Genomic DNA, 21068 nt, shown 5'->3' on the forward strand with positions numbered 1-21068 from the left:
TATTGCTGTTTCCTTTGAAATGAATTCTAAAGGCAAATCTTTCAATATTCCACTCCATTTCTTCCTTCTATCAAAGAGAACTGTCGTGAATTGGCCACTAATCCCTTAGTGATCCCTTTCCTTGGACCTTCAGATGATAACATGGGGTCCACAGGTTGGGACACAGGAAGAGAGGGATGCTGTCCGATGCACCCATATCTGCCAGGTCTGAGAATAGGGGGATATTACTGTAGTCACTAGATCTGATTTCAAGAAGTGTATCTCTAGAGTTCAATGAGTTTGCCTTAAATTCTGAATGGTTGCCGGTGATATAATCCTTTGAGACATTTTATTAGGAAGATTAAGTTAAGGTACAGGAAATGCTACCTCACATTTCATTGGAACGGAAGTCAAGTCTTGTGAAAGTTGTTTACTATAATAGGTTGTGGTATATCTGTTTGGACTCCGTTTTCTCATTGTTTCAGGATCTGTGTTCTTGCTATCCTCTCCCCATGCCTTGCACAGTGGAAAATCCAGTCTGCTAGGAGTCTGTTGAGATTATAAGGGCCCTCTGCCATTTGTGGGGAATTTGGGGTCAATGAAAATAGTCAGTGAAAACCTCTACTGTATCAACCACACAGTACCTAGATACATACATGGAACCTATTTATTTAGCTCCTGCATTGTAACTAAGATGTCAGTTTTCCTTCTCGGCATAGCATATACATGCACTAGTTTGATGGCAATTGAGTAGTTGACTTAAGTTCTATTTCTGGTATTGATGATGTGCCCTCCATCTGAGATGAGTTTTTTTTTTGGCTGCCGAAGACTCTAAAATCCCAATCAAGGCTGTTAGTACCTCCTGATAGCAAACTAGGTCTTCAATTTACATAAATGTCACACCAAATCTTACCTTTTCTTAACTTAGCTAATGAAGTCTATGAACAGATAGGGAGAATGATAGACTGTTTTTGGTGTGTGGTATTTTGGACAATGGTGTGAGGAGGAAACAGAATGAGGGATGCCTTGAAATGTTTCATGTAGTCTTTCTTATGTAAAAAGAAGTAACCGAGAAAACATTTCCTAGATATTGAGAGTAAATTTCTTTTCTGAAACATCCTAAGTGGCTCAGAAGAGGATTTCAGTATGAAATGACGTCCTTTTTTTTTTTTTTTTATAATGAAAATACAGACAATTCTCTTTCCACCCTCAACCCTTTACAGAATTTCAAAGGAGAGGAGAAATAGAAATGAAGTTGACAAGAGAAGCCATCTAAAATTAAAACTCTCCATATGGAATTGCTTTTTCTTTTCCTCTAGATATTGTACTCCCTCTAAGTCCTAGAGACTCCACTCCCTCTTTGAGAATTTTCTTACAAGATGGTCATCGGAGGCTCTGTTAACTCTAGCTTCCATCATCATGCACAATCTGTATCTTCTAAGTGGTGAAAATATGTTCTTCTAAATGACAAGTTTTTATTTTAAGCACATCTTTTCTAACTTTACTTATATATTGAGTAGACGACAGTACAACATTCAAAAGTTCCAGAAGGTCAAAAAAAATTGTAAAACCTGTTCCTTTCATCCCTTTGTCCTCCCCTTTCCCTTCTCTAAAGGCAAATAATATTCTCCCCACATTTTTTGTTGAGTTTTAGTCTTTGTTTTGGAGGTGATTGTATCTAGGAACTAAGGGTATGTAAGTACCTCTTTATACTAGATGTGGTTTATTGGTTTCCATCAATTTAAATGTAGTAGTGAGGAAGGCCTGGTTACAGTAATAAACTAATGGATCATATTCGCTACTCATATAAGCTTACTAGAAATCTCATGGGTAAATCATCCTGCTGTTCTAGCTACATTGATATGCTCCTATTTCACTGTCCAATCTGCCATTCATTAGTAGACACACATTTTATGTACAACTAAAAAGGAAAAAAAACCCTAAGCAGTTAACTATTACTCAGTATTTCCATTATTTCAGAATTTTAGAAAATATCATGTTTATTGAAAGAGCCCTACTAGACTTGATAATACACAAATGCTCACCACTGAACACTCTTGTGTTTCTTTTGAGCATAAAAAGAAAATACTGGGGAAGTAGATTAGGTAAATCTGATTCCTGAAACTTGTATCCACGGAGCCCAACTCCTTCGAATCACTTTCAACTCAACTTTTTGTTGTCTGTATTGTCCCATGTAATTGTCCTATGTGCCATCAAGAGCATTGGCAATTTCCTTTAGAAAGAATATGAAAAACAATTAAAAGCTATTGGTGCTGAGCTCTTGAGACACTATCCTTCTGCAATTTGGTAGAGTTAAACACTTCTGATTAACACTGGGCTAGAAATTTCTTAAAGGAGGTCTGGATCACCCGAGCTTCCTGTAGTCCCCACAACCATTTGGTGCTCGGGGTTAAAAACCATTATGGCATTGTCTCAAGGTTTATTCCAGACCCAGATACCCATTCTGCCCATGTGATGCTGGTGTTTTTAGTATTCACACATGCCCATGCAAAGAAAATTCCTTACTGACTGTGGTCTGCTTGAGAATAATTCAAAGATGCCATTTTTGTTGAAATTCTACCCAAATTTAGAACTGTTAAAATATGAAAAAAAGGACATCTTAGGATTAATGGAAGATGATAATAGTAATTTTAATCTTATTAGTTAAAAATAGAATTTCTCAAATTTTTATTCTTTCACATGAAAATTATCTCTAAATTGTGAACTTTTGCAGTGCTTATAAATCAAAATCCTAAGTCGTAAACACTGAGCTTTGAGATTTTGAAATATCTTAGATTCTTCGGTGTGACCCTGCCCTTCCTTAGTATGCTCACAAATAATGATGACACATTCCTTTTTCAAAACACCTGAAGTGAGTCAGTTTGAATACTTAAGTGGCAGGTTTAAAAATCTTTTTTACCCCCTCCCTACTGAGTCAACTATTTGTTTTTACAAACCCATAAATCAGATTTGAGGATGATCTTCCAATTGAAAAAGGGAACAAAAAAAATCTTTTCTTTTTTTAATTTAAATTCAGTTTGCCAACATAGAGTATAACACCCAGTGCTCATCACAACAAAAAAAATCTATATTTGCAACCCAACTCAAGTCATAGCTATTTTTCCCTTTCTTTGAAATGTGTAGTGTTAGAGTCTATAGGCTACTAAGAAAAGTTATTCAAAACTTGGAAATAAGGCAAAAAAAGTAGAGCAGCACATCTTATCCATGTGATATTGGAGCAGTCAAAATAGTAATAATAATTATAGACCTGACCAAAGACTCGTTAGTCTTCTAGGAGAACATGCTTCTATTTGACTTGGTTATTTACTGTGGTTAGAGCCCAGACACTGGGCAATGTTACAATGATGTGTAGATTTTTGGGGCTGGGAGAGCCATCCAGTAGGAAAGCTTACCCCAAATGTTGACATGCTCTGTGGGACATCAACCAGTTTTGTAGGTAACCTAGCAATCTTACACTACAATTCTTTTTGAAAATGCTGCAAAGCCCATTCCGTCTCAGTGCTCTTTGAACTAACTTGAACTGAAGAGATCTTGACACCTGGTTAGTCTGTGTTTTTATGAATCCCATTTTTAATTTTCTGAAAATTTTACTTCATCAAGATTTAAATCTCTCAAGTTAAACAGTTATTACCAGCTCTTGTGATGCATATTTCTAGATTGACAAGTGTGCTCAGCAAGTGGTCCACAGTAGCCCGAGAGCATGATTATGTATGTTTACCAGGTTCAAAAGTAGTTTGCTGAGGCTGTGCATGAATTAGCCTCTATCCAGTGGTTCTGATGTGGTTAGAATCATTTGATTCTGTTTGTGTGGATGAAAAAGTTTCAGGAGCCAGAGCTGGGCTTGCGTCCCAGGAGTTGTGGGATTGCAATCAGACCCGGCATGGTGTAGAGAACCGTGAGCACCATTCCAAGAGAGCAGCCTAGGGGGTGCAGGAGTGCCCATGGAGACAGATGCTGGCATTTACTCCTTTAGCACCAGGAGCAGGGTTATCTAAGCTCTCATTTGTGTGTGTAGTGGTTGGTTCCCTGGAGTCACCACCCTTGTCCTTCTGGGAATATCAGATATTAAATTAACTTAGATCCATTCCCCACCCACTTCCCCAATTATTCTTTTATTATCTCTTTCCCTCCTCCATTAGTCCTGTTTTTCGCCCCCTCTTCTGCCTCCCTGCCCATTAACAGGTGTTCCCTGTGTTGGAATGGTGTGGAAGGTGACATCATGTTTAACCAGATATATATCTATTTGATTACTGCAGGGCTTTCTAGAATGCCTTAGTGGCAGCCTTCACAGTAAATGCCAATCAGGGAAACACACAAATCAGTGAAGAGAAGTGTCTCCTTTATTGTAGCAGTGCACTGATCACCCTCTTGGGTATCTCTAAGCCATTTTGAAGTGACAGGATACTCACAGAACAATGCTGCATTATCTTCTGTAAGTTAGTACCTGGAAGTCAGGTAAAATGCTGCTGAATGTATGAGTGAGTGAAAAATGAGAAAAGCTATTGAATTTTCTTTGCCCAGAAGTCCTTATGAATGGAACAAGTTACCAACAACAGGAGGCTGAAAACTGCCACGCTTGAATGCAGGAAGAGGGAGAGAGTCGAATATCCTCCAAGATCTTCTGGAGACTTGTTATTCTTTTGTTAGTTGATGTCTGATCCTGGGTTGGGGAGATGGTGCAGCCGTGTCAGGAAGGAGGCCTCCTTAGCACAATGCTGGTGAAATCCAGGAGTAAGCGTGGCCTGAGAGTAGTCCGGGGAATCAGAACCATGGGACCAGTGAGAAAGCCAGATGTCAAGTTAGTGATGGCCGAAGTCTAAGAACTCAAGGTCAGTTGATGTCCTGAGGGCAACCAGTCCTAGAATAAAGACTAGGCTTTCTGAACGTAGAGCTCCAGACGGAATGGAAGGTTATGGAAGATACTGATGCCACTCTCAATGGAAAGTGAATAAGGCCCAGCTACCATTTCCCCCGGGGCTTACCTGGAGCTAGGCTCTGTTCAAGGCATTTTCTACATGTTCTTTCATTTGAGCTTCACACCAGGCCAGTGAGAGAGTTGATACCTCTATGGTCACAGGTGAAGCAGTGGGTTTCAGGAAGGTGACAATTCTTTTCTAAGAACATCAGCTAATATTGAAGATTGCATTGGATCTGGGGTTAATGCAAGTCTGGGCTGCTTATCCCCAAGCTATGCTGCCCCCGGCATGTGCTTGTTTAGCCCTCTGTGGTTGGTTAGTCAGGCTCTTCCTGATGAAGCCCTGTCGGGCTTGAATGACTAGAGTCTTTGCCACCTGTGCAGAGCCAGCTGGGGTGGAGCATCTGGAGGCCATGTAGAGGCCCCACGAGCATGATGGGCACAAGACCCAAGTGGTCCTTCTCCCAGCACTGTCCTCCCAGGGTGGGCTTTTCTGGGACCTTCTGGAGCGAGGGGCAGCTGTACTTCCTTTGAGCTATTCCTTGAGTTTTCCCTTCCCACCCCCTACACACAGGGCCACTGAGGGACGTCCCACCCCCGCCAGCTTTACCGATGAAGAATGAGCACTTTGTGAATGAGCAAGACCCATCCTGCCCCCTCTGCATGTTGTCTGCCACGAGAGAAGTCCGCAAAACTCCTTCACATCAGGGTGCCGAAGACAAAAAAAATGATCCTTGACTAGAAAGTGGGGACTAGGAGAGGAAATCATGCTCTTTCGGTGACAAGGGAGGATTTTATATAAATACGTTGAGAATGGTTTTACAAAAACTGCCCATATACACACCGAGTCTGTTCAAGAAAGATTCATTTGTGGAGGATTGAAATGTTCCTATTAATATTCCTTATCTAAGAGAAACAGAGGAGTCCAGTGAATTTCACGGAAAGGTAATATGAAAACTGATCTCTGAGGGTCTTCTTTAATATTTTGCTTCCTCCTTTGTTGTTGGAAATATATTTCCGTTCTCCTTTACATGCCAGCATACAGCAGAGGAGAAAGATAGCATTATCAGTGCGAAAGTGGTATCAGACCAAAGTACCCATTTGCATTTCTGGCAATGACTACTTTTGATCTTATATTGTATTATTCTATAATGTTTAAGGTGCAAAGTCCTGAAGTCATTAACCTACTTTAGTTTGCTGAGGTCAAATAAGATTAGGAAAATGTAGACTTTTTAAATTTGAATTTTAATTATGGAGTATTTTAACCGGAGAGAAGGAACAGAAATCTAAAAGGCATTCGTGTATGTACGCACCACTCAGATTTAACAGCAACTGACATTTTGCTATATTTTCTTCAAACACCTTTATTTTGGGAGGGGTACTATTAGGGAAATAAGGCATTATAGGTTCACTGGACATCCAGCCCTCTTCCTGTCTGTTCCACTTTCCGTCCCTCATTTGCCTTGCCATGTGTATTTTTTTCCCTGCGTATTTTTCGTACTTCAAAAAACTGGTTGTGGAAATTTTGAGTGAAATTTTCTTCACGAATACATTTCGTGATAACACGATCAGTTGAAGGCCATATATGTATATTTTTTAAAGTTATTTTGCTGGGAGGTATAATTATCAAAGCACCCAGTTATTAGAAGAGGTTGAAGTTTGTAAAATAACTACCAAAAAAATAAGTTTGGCTTTAAGGACTTAGTTCCAGTTTCTCCTGGCCTCACCCTCTGAGAATCTTATAGATCCTCCCATATGTGTGTAGAGGGGGAGCTTTCCAGACAAGATTCTTAGAGCATGTGAGGGTCACAAGGAGAAAAAAGAGCTTTTTTTTTTTTTTTTTTTTTTTAAACATAGTAGTCTTTAATTCCATCTAATCTGTTCGCTAAGGTTAGGGGCAACTTGGTATTCACATGCTATTTACCTAACATTTCCAATAGTTCTCATCCTCTGTCAGAGTTTATTGCCTCTCTGGTTGTGGTAGTGGTCTCAAATTCTTATTTTTCAGATCCTCATTCTCAGGAGTGAGAAAGTCACAGTCCCTCTGTCCGCAGATGGGGAGATTGATATGGGTGAAACCAGACTGAAAGGATTGCCTGTCTTCCACTGGCTGTGCTGAGTGGCACCCAGGAGGGGAGCTAATTCCTCCTTGCTATTTGCGGATTTCATAGTGGCGGGAGGTGTGTCACAAGATGCACTTAGAAAAGTTTATTTAAAAAATTAATTTCAGTGCTGATTTTCAAACCAAAACTGAGGCATACCCTGTTGGTCTTTTTATCCACAGCTACAGCTGATTGCCTTTGAGTTGTTTCCAATTTATTCCCTAGAAAGCATCTCCTCTCAGTAACTTTCAACATCACTGGGGGTGATTGCATCTATTTAGCTCAATTGTTATTAGGTTGAACCATGCGAAATTCCATTTTCCTAGGTCAAAAATGGTTGGATGTTAGCAGTTTCAGTGGTTCAACATAATAGGTTTGGGGAACCCTAAACATTTACAGGTCAGAGTACTTTCAAGCTGCTAGGTCCCATCAAGATCGTATAGTTGTCCAACTTGTGACATTTACAAGCCATCGCCCTGACACCGGCCCAGAATTGACCAGTTGTCCCCTGACAAGCTGTGAGGTGCGGTGTAAACTATCAGGCTGTAGGAAGTGGTGGCTTAAAAGGGTCATGATAAGTGAGGGGAGGGAGTCGTCCTTTAAGCCCAGAGGACCATACTCTTGCAGGACAGGCAAATTGAGCAAATATCCTGAAATGACCCACATTCATGAGGCCTCAGGATTAAGTTTAAGTTTGCCCCTGGATCTGAGATTTTGATTCAGACAGGATCTGTTCTGGGCTTCTTCCATTTGAATGAAACCCTTCTCATCCCATACTGTCTGAAATGCTGTCTATAGGATCCAGGTCATACACTGGCCTACACAGGACTTACTTGGGCAGGTGGAGATGAGCCTTTCTGCCCACTGTGTCCCTCTGGCATAGCTGGATGCTGGCCTACAGGGAAGGCTTCTGCAAAGGGTTCAGAACAGAGTCCTGGATAAGAATTCAAACTGTTTCTCATGTTCTTCTGCATAGATCCCTGTTCCCTTTTGCTAGAGAACAATGGGCATAGCTTTAATCAAATATAAGTAAAAATCAATGCATTTTCATTAGAGAAAATCAGAAAAATATGGATAGGTAGAAAAAATCTCCCACCTTTCCACCACCATAAATGATTACTATTAATACTTAGAATTCTTTCCAGTTTTTAAAAGCATTTAAAAAATTCCTAATTACATGCTCAGTCTATATCTTGGTATTGCTAATACATATACATTGTATGTGATAAGAATACTCTAGATAAAATACAATTGCCAAGGAATATATACTACTATAGAAATTCTACACAGACTAAAGCATATGTTTTATATTCCTATCTTTTTCGACTTACGGTAACTAGGTCTCTGTGAACACAGTTTTTAAAGGCTGTGTAGTGTTCCGTCAAGTTATCTTTTTTTTCCATTGAGTAGTTACCCAATTCTCTTCTTAGAATACTACTTAAGAACAGGAGTTCTGGTCTGCTGGGTTCAAATCCCAGAAAAATGGGTGTGTGCACCTGACGAGATACTTAAGCTCACTATGCCTCTCTGTTTCTTCCTCTTTAAAAGAGACATAAGAATTGTACTGATTCTGTTGTGGAAAAGAGACCATAGTCCCCAAATTCAAAAAGCCAGACTTTGCCATTACAAGAGCCGTACTGAAGGGAGGAAGGAGGAGAACACTTAGCAGCTACAGTCCAGGCTCCTAACATATCACAATTGCAAGCAGGCTTCTACCCCCGACTATATCAAAGGCTCACTGCAAGGTTTGCCTTTAGTCAAGGGTGGGGAGAAGGGGCCCAGAAATACCAGAGTGGGGCAGGGAGTCAGGAGTAAAGATACTGAAATCATTCCCTTCAACATAATGGAATTTGTCCTTGTGAATCTTTAAAATAATTACAATGTTTATCCAGGAGAGTAAAGCATTGGACATTTACGGAAGGGTCATGGTGTTGTCCAGTTAGCAGAACATTAGCATCTATTTGTTAGTTGAGCTTCTTAACTTCTATTAAGGAGGGACTGATTTTCTTTACTCAAAGGGTTGCTGGAAGGACTGAATGCATAGAACAGGGGAAGGCAAGCTCTTCCTGTAAGGGGCCAGGTAGTAAATATTTTAGGCTTTGCAGGCCATATGCGTAAGCAGCCACAGAATAAGTAAATAAATGAGCCTGGCTGTGTTCCAGTAAAGCTTTCTTTATGCACTGAAATTTGAATTTCATGTAATTTTCACGTCACAGATTATTATTCCTCGTTTGATTAAAAAAAAGATTTAAAAATGTAAAAATTTCTTTTAATATTGTATGTGATACAACTGTGCATAAGTAAGTGGTGGACCCAATTTGGCCCCTGGGCTTTAGTAAGCTCTGGCTGGGAATAGCCCTTGGCACCCAGTAAGTGCTGTGTGTGTGCGAGCTCCCACAATTAGAGTTGTGATGGCCGCTGTCTGTCACGGTCTCTACCCCAGGGCCATGCAGTGCCTGTCTTGGAGGAGGCCAGGGTGGCAGCACACAGGCCCCTGCATCCCTGTGACCTCCCAGGAATCCGTAGCAGCTGCAGCTTCATCAGCTCTTGGCTTCATCATGGCAAAGAGCTGCCTTCCAAAGGCTGCTTGCTTGGAGAGCTGTGCTGGAATCCAGGGAACAGGCTTCCTGACCGGAGAGCCAGGCCTACTCTGGAGCTATGGTAGCCCACGTTCTTTGTCCTCCCTCTGGCCGACCTTTACCCTGTGCTCCTCCTGGCCATGGGTGAAGAAGAGAGATGGAGATCCCCATCCTAGTTCATGTCCTGTTCAGAGTAACAAGGGTGGGGAGAAAAGGGGGTTCCAAACACATGGTAAAAACCCAAGCCAAATGTGGAGGAAGAACCAGGAGGGAGTCACTAGCATGAACCACGCACGGTGCTTGGATTGTTCAGAATCCTGTGTGTGCTCAGCTCCGTAGAAAAATTGCAGATATCTTTATAAACCTTGACAGCATTATTTCATTATTCATGAAGGCTTAAAAAAAAAAAAAAAATAACCAGCTTCGCTTTAAAGGACATTTATTCTCAAGGCATTTTTTAATTGAGTTTTTATGGTAATTCTTTGTGTTGACTGTTGACTCAACATTACAAATAAACTATTCACGTTTATCCTTTTTTTCAGTAAGTCTCAACTTTGCCTGTTCAGGATAATGAAGTGAGAGGAAACCCAAGAGTTTTCTGAATTGTGTACATGGTAGTACATGGCCTTTTCTGACCTCTGAAGAGTAGTTTTTAAAAAGGATATTATTTCTTAACTAAGGACATTTGCCTTAAATCCAGAATTTTTGGTGTGATCATCCATTGTGTGCACATGTGGAGTTATTTATGAATGAGGGTGTGTGTGTGTGTGCACGTGTATTTCAAAGCTGTGTCATGAAGACTTTTGATAACTTTTGAGTTGGAAGTTTTTTGGAGGCAATGACTTTTTCGATTTTCTTCTTTCTTTCTTTTTCTTTCTTTTCTTTTTCCTTTCTTTTTCTTTCTTTCTTTCTTTCTTTCTTTCTTTCTTTCTTTCTTTCTTTCTTTCTTTCTTTCTTTCTTTCTTTCTTTCTTTTTTTCCTCTTAAATTATTTTATTCCATAAAATAAAATATGTATAGTGAACCTACAGTGTTATGTTAGTTTCAGGTGTACAATGTAGTGATTCAAATACTATTTTGTCTTTAATTCATCTTTGGATGAAGCTGATCAGGTCAGGTCCCATGTACCTTGTGCACGAGTAAGAGCCAACATTTTCTAATGACAAGAAGATGGCTGTGAGGCATCGAGAGGTCATTGGCTCCAATCCTCTGACCTTTTATTGTCTCCGTGACACTCCTCCTGTATGTCCACTCCTTGTCTCAGCATTTCTAAGGACAGGAACCTCTCAGCTAATCCTGTTTGCTTTTAGCTGCACTGAATAATATTCACCCTTCAGATGCCTACAGACAGAAGCAGTAGTTCACCCCACAACACCCATCCCACCTCCAATACCATGCCATACAACCCTCTCTTTTCTCCTTGGGCCAAATATCTGAATTGGTTTTTTTCCCTCCATACTTTTCTGATATGCCTTCTATTCAGACATTTCTTCTTTCTGACCACCCTTGTATGCGTGATTTCCTGTGTGTCAGGAGCTGGCTCGCTGTGTGTGTGCTGGAACTGTGTACTATATCTAGATGCGGCCTGACTTGGGACTGGTTAGTGGAACCTCCTTTGTTCTTCTTGTTGTACTCCTCATAATGAAACCCAGCATGTTAGAGGCTTCTAACTATCCCGTGAAATGGACTCTTCTTGGACCAATTGCCAACTCTTAACTCCTAGTTCTTGATATTATCAATGGTCTTAGACTCTCCTAGGTTTCAGAACACTTCTGGGAAGGGGGTTCCTTTAGTGACAGTAGGTGGTTACAGATGGTCCTAGAGCTCAGTTAAGCCAGAAGTGTTATCCAAACAAGAAGTGTGGACTTGCCAAACCAGGAGAAACAGCCAGGTTGAGGGGCAGGAGGGGGAATGGAATGACAGAAGCCACCAGAGGTATTAGAGAGGCCAGGCAAGGAGAAAAACATATGCTGCTGAAAGGGAGAGATGGTAGGGAAGTGAGGTGGTTGAGAATCTGCTGCCCTGAACCCTTAGCATCTTACTGGGTGTTTCTTTCATGCATATCTTTTGTGTTATACCTAAAAGAATCAAATTTTAATGATGAGGTGCTGGGCTCTGATGAATTATTCATAAGCCAGATTTCCCTTATTCTCTAGATTTGTGCTTGAATTTTTAAATTTTTTTATAGAACTTTACATTTTTCTGATTAAACTTCTTGCTAATGGGGCCCATCTTCCTATTCTCCAAAGACCTTTTGGACCTTAATAGGAAAAAAAGCTACAGAATTGAAGTGGTGACTCTGCCACTTACTAGCCATGATCTTACATAAGTCCGGGGTTCTGACCTTCATCTGTAGGAAGAGATGAATAACATTTATCTCATTCATAATACTCCCCTTATTGGGTAGTTGGGAAGATTAAATGAAATTCCACATTTGGAGAGCCTGGCATGATGCCCACCAGTACCAGTCCCCAGCTGGTCACAGATTTTTTTTTCTGCTTTTCAACATATTCACCATCTTGCCCATTTGTAGGGCAGATTTCATAGGGTGCCTTCTCTGTATTCATCCAAACTGTTGATTTTTATTGAATTTAATGGAGAGAGACTAGGGCCAGAATCCAAAGATTTCTAGAAGCTGCTTCTAGGACTCTTTGGAATATTGGTCTATGTTGGGGATCACAAAATTGAATGCTATTGAGAACCTCCTTACGTAAATGTGCAAAATAGCCAATAACAGAGTGGTGGGGCCTGCATGTCCCAAGTAGAGCAGGTTTTGTGTGTGTGTGTGTGTGTGTGTGTGTGTGTCTGTGTGGTTTTGTTTTGAGTAATAGTTGATTATTAACCTAGCTTTATGTTTTATACATGTTTAGTTAACATCAATTGTATGAGGTTTGGATGTTTCTTTTTCACATAATTATCTTCTTTTTCATTTCAAGTCCCAATCTAGACCCTGTGGAAACTTGACCCTAATTTAAACAGTTCTTTTTTAAAATTTTATTTTATTTAAATTCAATTAACTAATGTATAGTGTATTATTAGTTTCAGAGGTAGAGTTCAGTGATTCATCAGTTGCATATAGCACCCAATTCTCATTATATCACGTGCCCTCCCTAATGCCCATCACCCACTTACCCCATCCCCCCACCTTCCTTCCCTCCAGCAACCCTCAGTTTGTTTCCTAGAAGTCGGTATCTCATGTAGTTTGTCTCCCTCTCTGATTTTGTCTTGTTTTACTTTTCCCTCTCTTCTTCTATGATCCTCTGTTTTGTTTTGTTTTTTAATTCCCCATATGAGTGAGATCATAGGATAATTGTCTTTCTCTGACTTACTTTGTTTGGTGTAATACCTTTTAGTTCCATCTGTGTCACTGCAAATGATAAGTTTCATTTTTTGATGGCTGAGTAATATTCCACCGTGTGTGCATATATAGGTATGTGTGTGTATATATATCACATCTTTATCCATTCATCCATCGATGGATATCTGGTAGAGCAGGCATTTCAATAAAAGTCACTGCCTAACCGGTATAGGGAATCAAGGTTCCAATCTGTTGGCTGGTGGATTTAAGTCCCTAACATACTCTTGCATTGCATTCCTATGACATTAGAGCTGTGGTTCTCAAAGTATGGCCCAGTGACCATCAGCAGCACCTGGAAACTTATATGAATGCAAATTCTTGAGCCTTACCCCAGACCTATCAAATCAGAAACAGAGTGAGGAAGGGGCAGCAATCTGATGGACAGACCTTCTAGGAGATTCTCATCACTCTCAAATTCGAGACCCACTAATTGAGGAACATGTTCTCTACTGTGGCTGGACATTGGATCATCTGGGGAGTTTTAAAAATCTAATTGCTTGGTCCCTACCCACAGTTTCTCATTGAACTGACTTGGGGTACAGCCTGAACATTGGGACTTTTCAAAGTTCCCTAGGGGATTTTCAGGTGCATCCAAGGTTGACAACTACACTTCTAGGGAACCTGTTGAAGCTGTAGTTTGACACAGCTCCCAAGTGATCTGTACCAATCAAACCCTGCCTCCCCTTGGAGAACATGACCTTAAACTACCAGCCTCATGAAATATCCTTGAGAGGGCTTTTTGTAGACTGAATATTCACTAAATGTGATTTGTTTTAAAGGTTGTTTTTAATGCTATATTTGTTCAGCAAATGTAGACACTCATATAGCACAAATATTAACTCCTAAATTCTCAAAGGCTTTCCTCACGATGTGCCATCTGGCAAGCATTATTGTAATCATCTCTTTATTATCCACACTAATGAAAGACTAGCATGGCATTAGTAATTGAAAAACACAGATCATTTAAAAAATCATTCAGGCTAGTGCTGGCCCCGCTTCCCTAACCAGGAAGCATTCAGGAGTAGGAAATAGTGACAGATGACAGTTTCCTACCTTCCCTGGAGGTTCTAATACATCTTATTTTAGTCAGAAATTTGAGCAATAGAAGAAGCAAAAGGCTTCTAAATTACAATTATTTTTTTTTTCTGAATAAAGGAATCTGTTTTCTCAAGGAGAAGCCAAAAAGCACAAAACAGATAAACAGTGAATATACTTAAAATGCATTTGTACGTTGGAACCAGTGGAATCAGAGTGTGCTTTCATAGAAGTTGCATGGGATTTGAGGGAACAGTGGGTCTGGATTCTAGATCTTATTCTGGTATACTTGTGTTATCCGAAATGAACCATTTTAGGCACCAGCAGGACTCAAAGTGTGGTCCCCATCCAGCAGCATCAAATCACTTGGGAATTTGTTGGAGATTCAAATTCTCAGACCCATTACAATCCTTCTGAATCAGAGACTATGGGGTGAGACCAGAAATTGGTGCTTTAAGAAGCCTCCAAGGAGATTTGAATGGCTGCTCAAGTTTGAGCATTGCGGCTCTCCACCGGGGTACAGTTTTCTCATCTATAAAATAAAGCTACCAGCTTAGATCATATCTGAAGGCCGTTCCAGCTCTCCAGTGGCCTTGGTGTAACAGGTTGGAAGATTCTCTGTCTTAGACCTTGAACCTTTTCTTGGATGTGTAGGTAATTCAGCTAAAAAGCTGGCATATGGGTAACAGAAAAGAAACAGATCTCTGGGAACTCTATACCCAAACACCCCATAGAATGTTCACTATAATGTAAATTGTGCTTTCTTCATCCATTGTCCCAAAGTGGAAAAACCCTGGTGCTTTGGGAGGGAAGGCAGACGCTACCCCCTCCTTTGGGGGCCAGGAGCTGTCTAATGTGATTCACGGAGCAGCACTTCTACGGGAACTAACAAATGGCATCTCAGAAGGATGTACAGAGGTACACGGGCTTTGCAGTAAAACAAGGAAAAATTTCAAGCTATTCATCAAAGCTCTTGCAGCTTCCATTTCAAGACAGGTGGAAAAAAATAACATGGAACAAGCAAAGAAAATAAATCTGTATCCAGAGCATCTCATAAATAAGAAAGGACTGGGGAAACTGTTGGCCTTGCTGGATTCTCAGGGTATTTTTGTCATGGTATAGAAAGCTTTCAACTGTTTTGGCATGTAATTCTTATTCTTTTTCTCATTATCAAAATCTGAGGTTGTAAAATCATTTTACAGCTTATTAAAATCAAAAGAGAAAAAAGAAATAGGCATTTCAAGGAAAGGGAGACTGGGGAAATGATACCTGAAGTTAAAAGTAAGGGAGAGGGAAAGCAAGTGAGCACAAGCGGGAGAGCGCATAGTTCCCCCAGAAATACAAAGTAATGTTTTTCATCTAAAAGGCAATGATGCTTTATCAATTCAGGGCAAGTCATAGGGAATCAAAGGCAGTTTTCTAATTGGCTTTTGTTTAGTAAGGGTCTATTTCTTGGAGACAATAAGGCATGGTTTATTGAACATGAGAGAGACTTTGACTTGTTATCTGGGAGGGATAGAGAAATTATAGCTTTTATTCAAAAGGATGGATCACAGGCCCACTTTGCCTGAGTGAATGATGTTGATTGAGGAGCTGCAATGGTCATCTTCATGATATTCCCAGCAGTGTCCAGTTGACCAATGACTTGACACTAAAATCCTGGTTAAAACCCTGTGCCCTGAGTTCAGATTCCGGCTCTGCCACATAACTGGCTCTGAAGCTTGGGGCAAGCTACCCAGATGCTCAGCAATTGTCGTTCAAAGTAAGATAATAATAGAACCTATTTTGGGCAAGCTTTATGAGGATTAAGAGTTAGCATATGCAAGGTACTTTAAGTAATGCCTGACACGTAGCAGGCATTATTTTATTGGGATTATTTGCTAAAGACCTCTAGATTTCTTTAAAAGAATCCTAAAAATAAATTATATTATTTCTTAACTGTAAGACCTTCTGAGAGCAGCATCACCCTATTAGATACCCTCCATATGTGCCCAAGGAGGGGTGTGATTGCTACGGAGGCTTTGAGTGGATCCTGGAAGCACAACTGAAACAAAACTGATGACTTTAGTGCCACAGGGACCTTCTGCTTGGTCAGCTTCACTGACATAGCTTTGTGGGGTTGTTCGAACTGGATTCAGAGGAACTAATTTTTGGCATTTGATTTCCTTTTTGTGTGTTTATTTTTGGAATGGACTCAGAGCAACCCTAGAAATAGGTCTGAAGTACATGTCATCTTTTTCTCTCTTACATTTGGCACAGTCTCCTTTGTTGGCTGGGCTACTTCATAGCAGCTAATATTGATTAGCCTGTATTTTTCTCAAATAGACTTTTCCCTGGCTATGTAAAGTCTAAATGCTAGCAGCACCAAAATAAATGCATTCAACTTATAAACCAGTGGTAGGGAACAAAGTGGGAACAAAAGCGTGCGGAGACATACTGTCCAAACAAGACATTGCCTGCTCTGTCAAATCCAAGCTGTGAGGCCCTGGGCGAGCTTCTTGTCTCATCTAAGTGGCAGTTTCCCATCCATACAGTGGGGATAATAGTAATGCCCACTGCCTATTTATTATTAGATCATACATGCAAAGCACAAACTAGTGCCAGCCCTCAGAAAGTACTCAGCAAATACCAACTTTTAAAATGTTTCTTATGCTCATAGAAATCTAATGTATTGAAGTCAAAATAATAAATTTGTGTATAATGGATGAATTCCATTATTCTAAGAACTAAAGCTGTCGTAAAATCTTTCATTACAAGTTACTTTTCAAACTGAATCTCTGGTCATTTATTTCTAGCCTTTTGGTCCCCTTATTATTGATACAAGCCTGACCCTCCTACTTTAGTGAGTATTGAATGAAGGCTAAACACTACTGCATTTGGTCTGCCCAGTGATTTTTCATTTTAGGAGATGCATCTTTCTTATTGCAAGTGGTAGTGTTTGGGTATTTTAAAATCTTTCCGACATCTTCTATTGATCAGAATAAAATGCTAAAATAAAATGTTGAAGTCACTGCACAGACCCACCTTGCTATAGAGATGTGGACGGGGGGATCCCTGGGTGGCTCAGTGGTTTGGCGCCTGCCTTTGGCCCAGGGCACAATCCTGGAGTCCGGGGATTGAGTCCCGTGTCGGTCTCCCGGCATGGAGCCTGCTTCTCCCTCCTATGTCTCTGCCTCTCTCTCCCTCCCTCTCTCTCTCTCTCTCATAAATAAATAAAATAAATCTTAAAAAAAAAAGAGATATGGACGGGGTTGCTCTTGAAACTTAGGCCAGTAGGCAGCACCACTGTTCCATAGGTCCTTTATTAGCTCATATTTTTTTTTCAAATCAGAATGGAAAAGACAGTTTCGATGTACTCTTCAATACTGCAGAAAAGTATTAGTTGTTTGAACCTTGAGCAAGTGAACAAGAAGGCTTTCCTGTACTTAAATTAGAAAAAAATGCAGTGAACCAAAATGTCCCTGGCAAATCAGAGATTCAAGCTTTTTATTAAGACATACACAGGAACAAAACAAAGATATGTAGCTGCATACAAATTACCTGTGTTATGAGGTAAAAACAGTTTTCTTTATTATCTCTTTAACATTCCTTTTCATCTCTTTAACAAAAAATGACTTAAATCATTTGCCATGTAGATCTGAATTTTTGGGACAGATCTTGGTGATCCTTTTTAATGATGGTGGAGAGTGGTTTGCAGCTCTGAGTAACAGTCTTGTGGTGTTTACTGAGTGATCTTGAGCATATGGAGAATTTTCTGAGCATATTTGTAGCTATTATTTTGTCTTTGTGGCCGTTGGCACTGTGTGTAGTGACCACAAAACCAGAACACTGCCTGACAGCAGGCTGATGTCAGGAATGTGTGGACATCTGAAATTTTATCAAGTGTCTGTACTCAGAGGCCTGCAGATGGTCTAAGCCTGGACAGTGCACAAAGTCCATGGGCTAATATGGCTGTACTTAGCCCTCACCCAGAAGGATGAAGACACTAAAGTACAGAAGGACGAATGCCAGAGATGTGGCGTCATCCCAGATCTCTCTCCCCAAATGCTACTGGTTCCACCAACAGCACAGCCACCAGAAGTACAGTTTTTACATTATTTTCTCTTCCCCACAGGGTCATAGTGTCTAAGAGTAATCTTATATTTCCATTTTCAGCTGAGTTTCCTAAGCCCAGATATTAAAGCTGCACCTGTAGAGAGAAGCCCTCACTGCCAACCCAGTAGGTTTACCTGAAGATAGAAAGTGTCATCCTACTTGGTTATTTGGAGCTGGCCTTGTGGTACTCTGGTCTTGAGAGGAGAAAGAATTAACCTGATCCAATATTTTGTTTTAATCACAGAATCATGTCAACCCTGCCATGGACTTTACCCAGACCCCTCCCGGGATGTTAGCCCTGGACAATATGCTATACTTTGCCAAGCACCACCAGGATGCCTACATCCGGGTAAGCATGCAGCTGTCGTAGGTTTCCAACTGAATTTGAATTTCTAACTTACAGGTATGGAGGGATTACCTTTAGGTGAGTGGCTCCAGAGTTTTGGCTTTCATCGCCCAGTAAAATAAATATTAAAATAAAATGAAATCAACAGGGACACAAATTGAGATTTTTTTTAACTTAAATTTTCTCACATGATGACATTTAAAAATACACAGTAGATACTGGAAAGTGTCTTATATAAAACTCATATATAAGACTCTTATTTACAAAAACTCTTAGGCTTAAATAGCAAGGAAGAGAAATGAAATATCTACCCTAAGCCTCCACAGTTCCAACTTTAGTGGAGACCCTGATGGCTTATTCCACTTGTTGGAAAAGAGACTGAGAATTCTCTCTGGTTCTGCTTCTGTTGAACTGATCCAATGCTGGAGACACAATGAGATAAACAAAAAAGAAAGAGAAGAATGGGAGAGATGGGGAGGAAAGAGAAATGATTTTTCTCACATTTCATAACAGACTAGTGAAACTCCCACCACTGAGAGGGACTCTTTTGTGGGTGGGGCAGAAGGAAACAAGAAGGTGCCACCTGCTGAGTGGGCAGTGCCATGTGGAAAGGGCCAAGTGAGAACCAGCAGGAGCCTAGGGATGGTGACATAGGGCAGCTCCACTGGCTGCACTGGAATTGTGCTGACCGCTAGCCCCTGTCATCGGGGACAGGAGCCCAGATTCAATGGGGTTGAGGTATACTCATCCAAGATTGAGATGGAGGAGGATATGAATACACAGGCCAAAGGAATTGGCAAGTGGTTAAAATGACAACTGGATCTCAGCTAAGAAAATACTTGATGAGTGAATTGCCTAATGCAGAAAGAGTAAGGCTCAAACTAGAAGAAGATGAATCTAATACTCTGATATTCTCTGTTGGATCCCTCTTGGCAGCACTGGCTTTTGGAGACCGGGGTTCATGACCGGGCACTGTCATGGTCTAGTGATAGTAATGTGGACAACTCCTTTGTCTAGGCTATCGTTTCTTCTCCAAACAAGAGAGCAGTACCCCTCCAGAGGGCATTTGGAAATGTGTGGGTAGGTTTCATAGTCACCATGCCAGTAGGGTACTGCTGGCCAAAACCTGTAATTCATGGGACACTGCACAGTGAAAAATTATTCTACCCGGGAACGGCCCCCTTGAAAAAAGCCATGCCAGATTTCTGAGTTCCCTGTAGGTACTATATTTTAACTTTATGTGTTTTCCTATATGTGCAATTTGACAAGCTTTGATTTGTACTGAAATATTATTTGTAATTTGATTATGTAAAGGATTTGATGCATTCCCGTGAACAGTCTGGGATCAGGTGCTTAGTCAGAAATGCAGTCTTTCGTAAGAAAATTATTTTTTCATGAAAGTTTAATTTGGCTTATATGTGTATATATTTATTGTACAGATTTTTTTTCTAGGAATATAATCTGCTCTCACAGTAAGTAAATAGTATTTTTGAGATACCATATAGTATATAGCCTTGGAGAGTTGAGTGTGAAAAGAAGAAGCCAGATAGAAATTGAATTTAGCATTAACTGATTAATGCCTGTAGATGAAGGTTTCTAAAATTAGAGCTTATTGATGCTGACTGTATTGTTAATTGCATAAGAAGCATATGTCTCACGAAAAGTAATTTAGCGTTTGAAGCCCATTTTCCTCAGTGTATTCTCTAAACTGTTATAAGTAAAATGAACACGTGGATTAATACATGGCAACCTGTAAGAACTTTATATCTGGTAAGGACTTAAAAGAAAATAACATATTTGTAAAGAAAAATGTGGGTCTTTTTGTCCACGTGCCCTTTTCTTTATTATTATTTTTTTTCACATGCCTTTTTCTTTACTGACTAGACAGTATTTACATGTGATAATATCTATATCTCTATGTCTATAACTGAGATGTCTGTTATTTTCTCAGAAGTATTACTTTCCTTTTTTTTTTTTTTAAGATTTTATTGATTTATTCATGAGACAGAGAGAGAGAGGCAGAGACACAGGCAGAGGGAGAAGCAGGCTCCCTGCAGGGAGCCCGATGTGGGACTCGATCCCGGGACTCCAGAACCATGCCCTGGGCTGAAGGCAGATGCCAAACTGCTGAGCCACCCAGGGATCCCCAGCATCACTTTCCTGATATTTCCTTTGTCCCGTCTGACTTTGGGGCATTTACTTCCAGATGGAAAGCCAAAGTCATGAATAGTTGGGTTTAGGGAATCACATACAAAGTCTGAGAGCTTCTACAAGGAAGTTTTGGAGTGGCTCTGGAAGCCGTTATCCCAGTAATAGTGAAGTAGTGGTTACAGATGGTAAAAACCGTCATCCCAGACAGCTCATTAAATTTTTATCTATGAGCTGAGTGGTCTCTTCTGAAACATAAAAATGGGTTCTTTTTATTTTTTATTTTTTATTTATTTTATTTTTTAAGAAGATTTTAAAAATTTATTTGACAGGAGAGAGAGAGAGAGAGAGAGACCATAAGCAGGGGGAGCAGCAAGTAGAGGGAGAAACAGGCTCCTCACTGAGCAGGGAGCCTGAGGTGGGGCTCGATCCCAGAACCCTGGAATCATGACCTGCACCGAAAGCAAACGCTCTAACTGACTGAGCCACCC

At 40.4% G+C, this 21068-nt stretch overlaps 1 protein-coding gene across 5 annotated transcripts in view; it reads left to right on the forward strand.

The window, feature by feature from the left end:
* Positions 1 to 21068, forward strand: part of ELMO1 (engulfment and cell motility 1) — a 525893-nt gene that overhangs the window by 236905 nt on the left and 267920 nt on the right. For all 5 annotated transcript variants that reach the window (XM_077856191.1, XM_077856193.1, XM_077856195.1 and 2 more), the window contains one exon: positions 18328 to 18432. In XM_077856191.1, coding sequence (XP_077712317.1) covers positions 18328 to 18432 — 105 coding nt within the window. The remainder of the gene's footprint in view (positions 1 to 18327; positions 18433 to 21068) is intronic.

Source organism: Canis aureus, chromosome 18 (assembly GCF_053574225.1).
Source record: "Canis aureus isolate CA01 chromosome 18, VMU_Caureus_v.1.0, whole genome shotgun sequence".
Classification (NCBI taxonomy): Eukaryota; Metazoa; Chordata; class Mammalia; order Carnivora; family Canidae; genus Canis; species Canis aureus.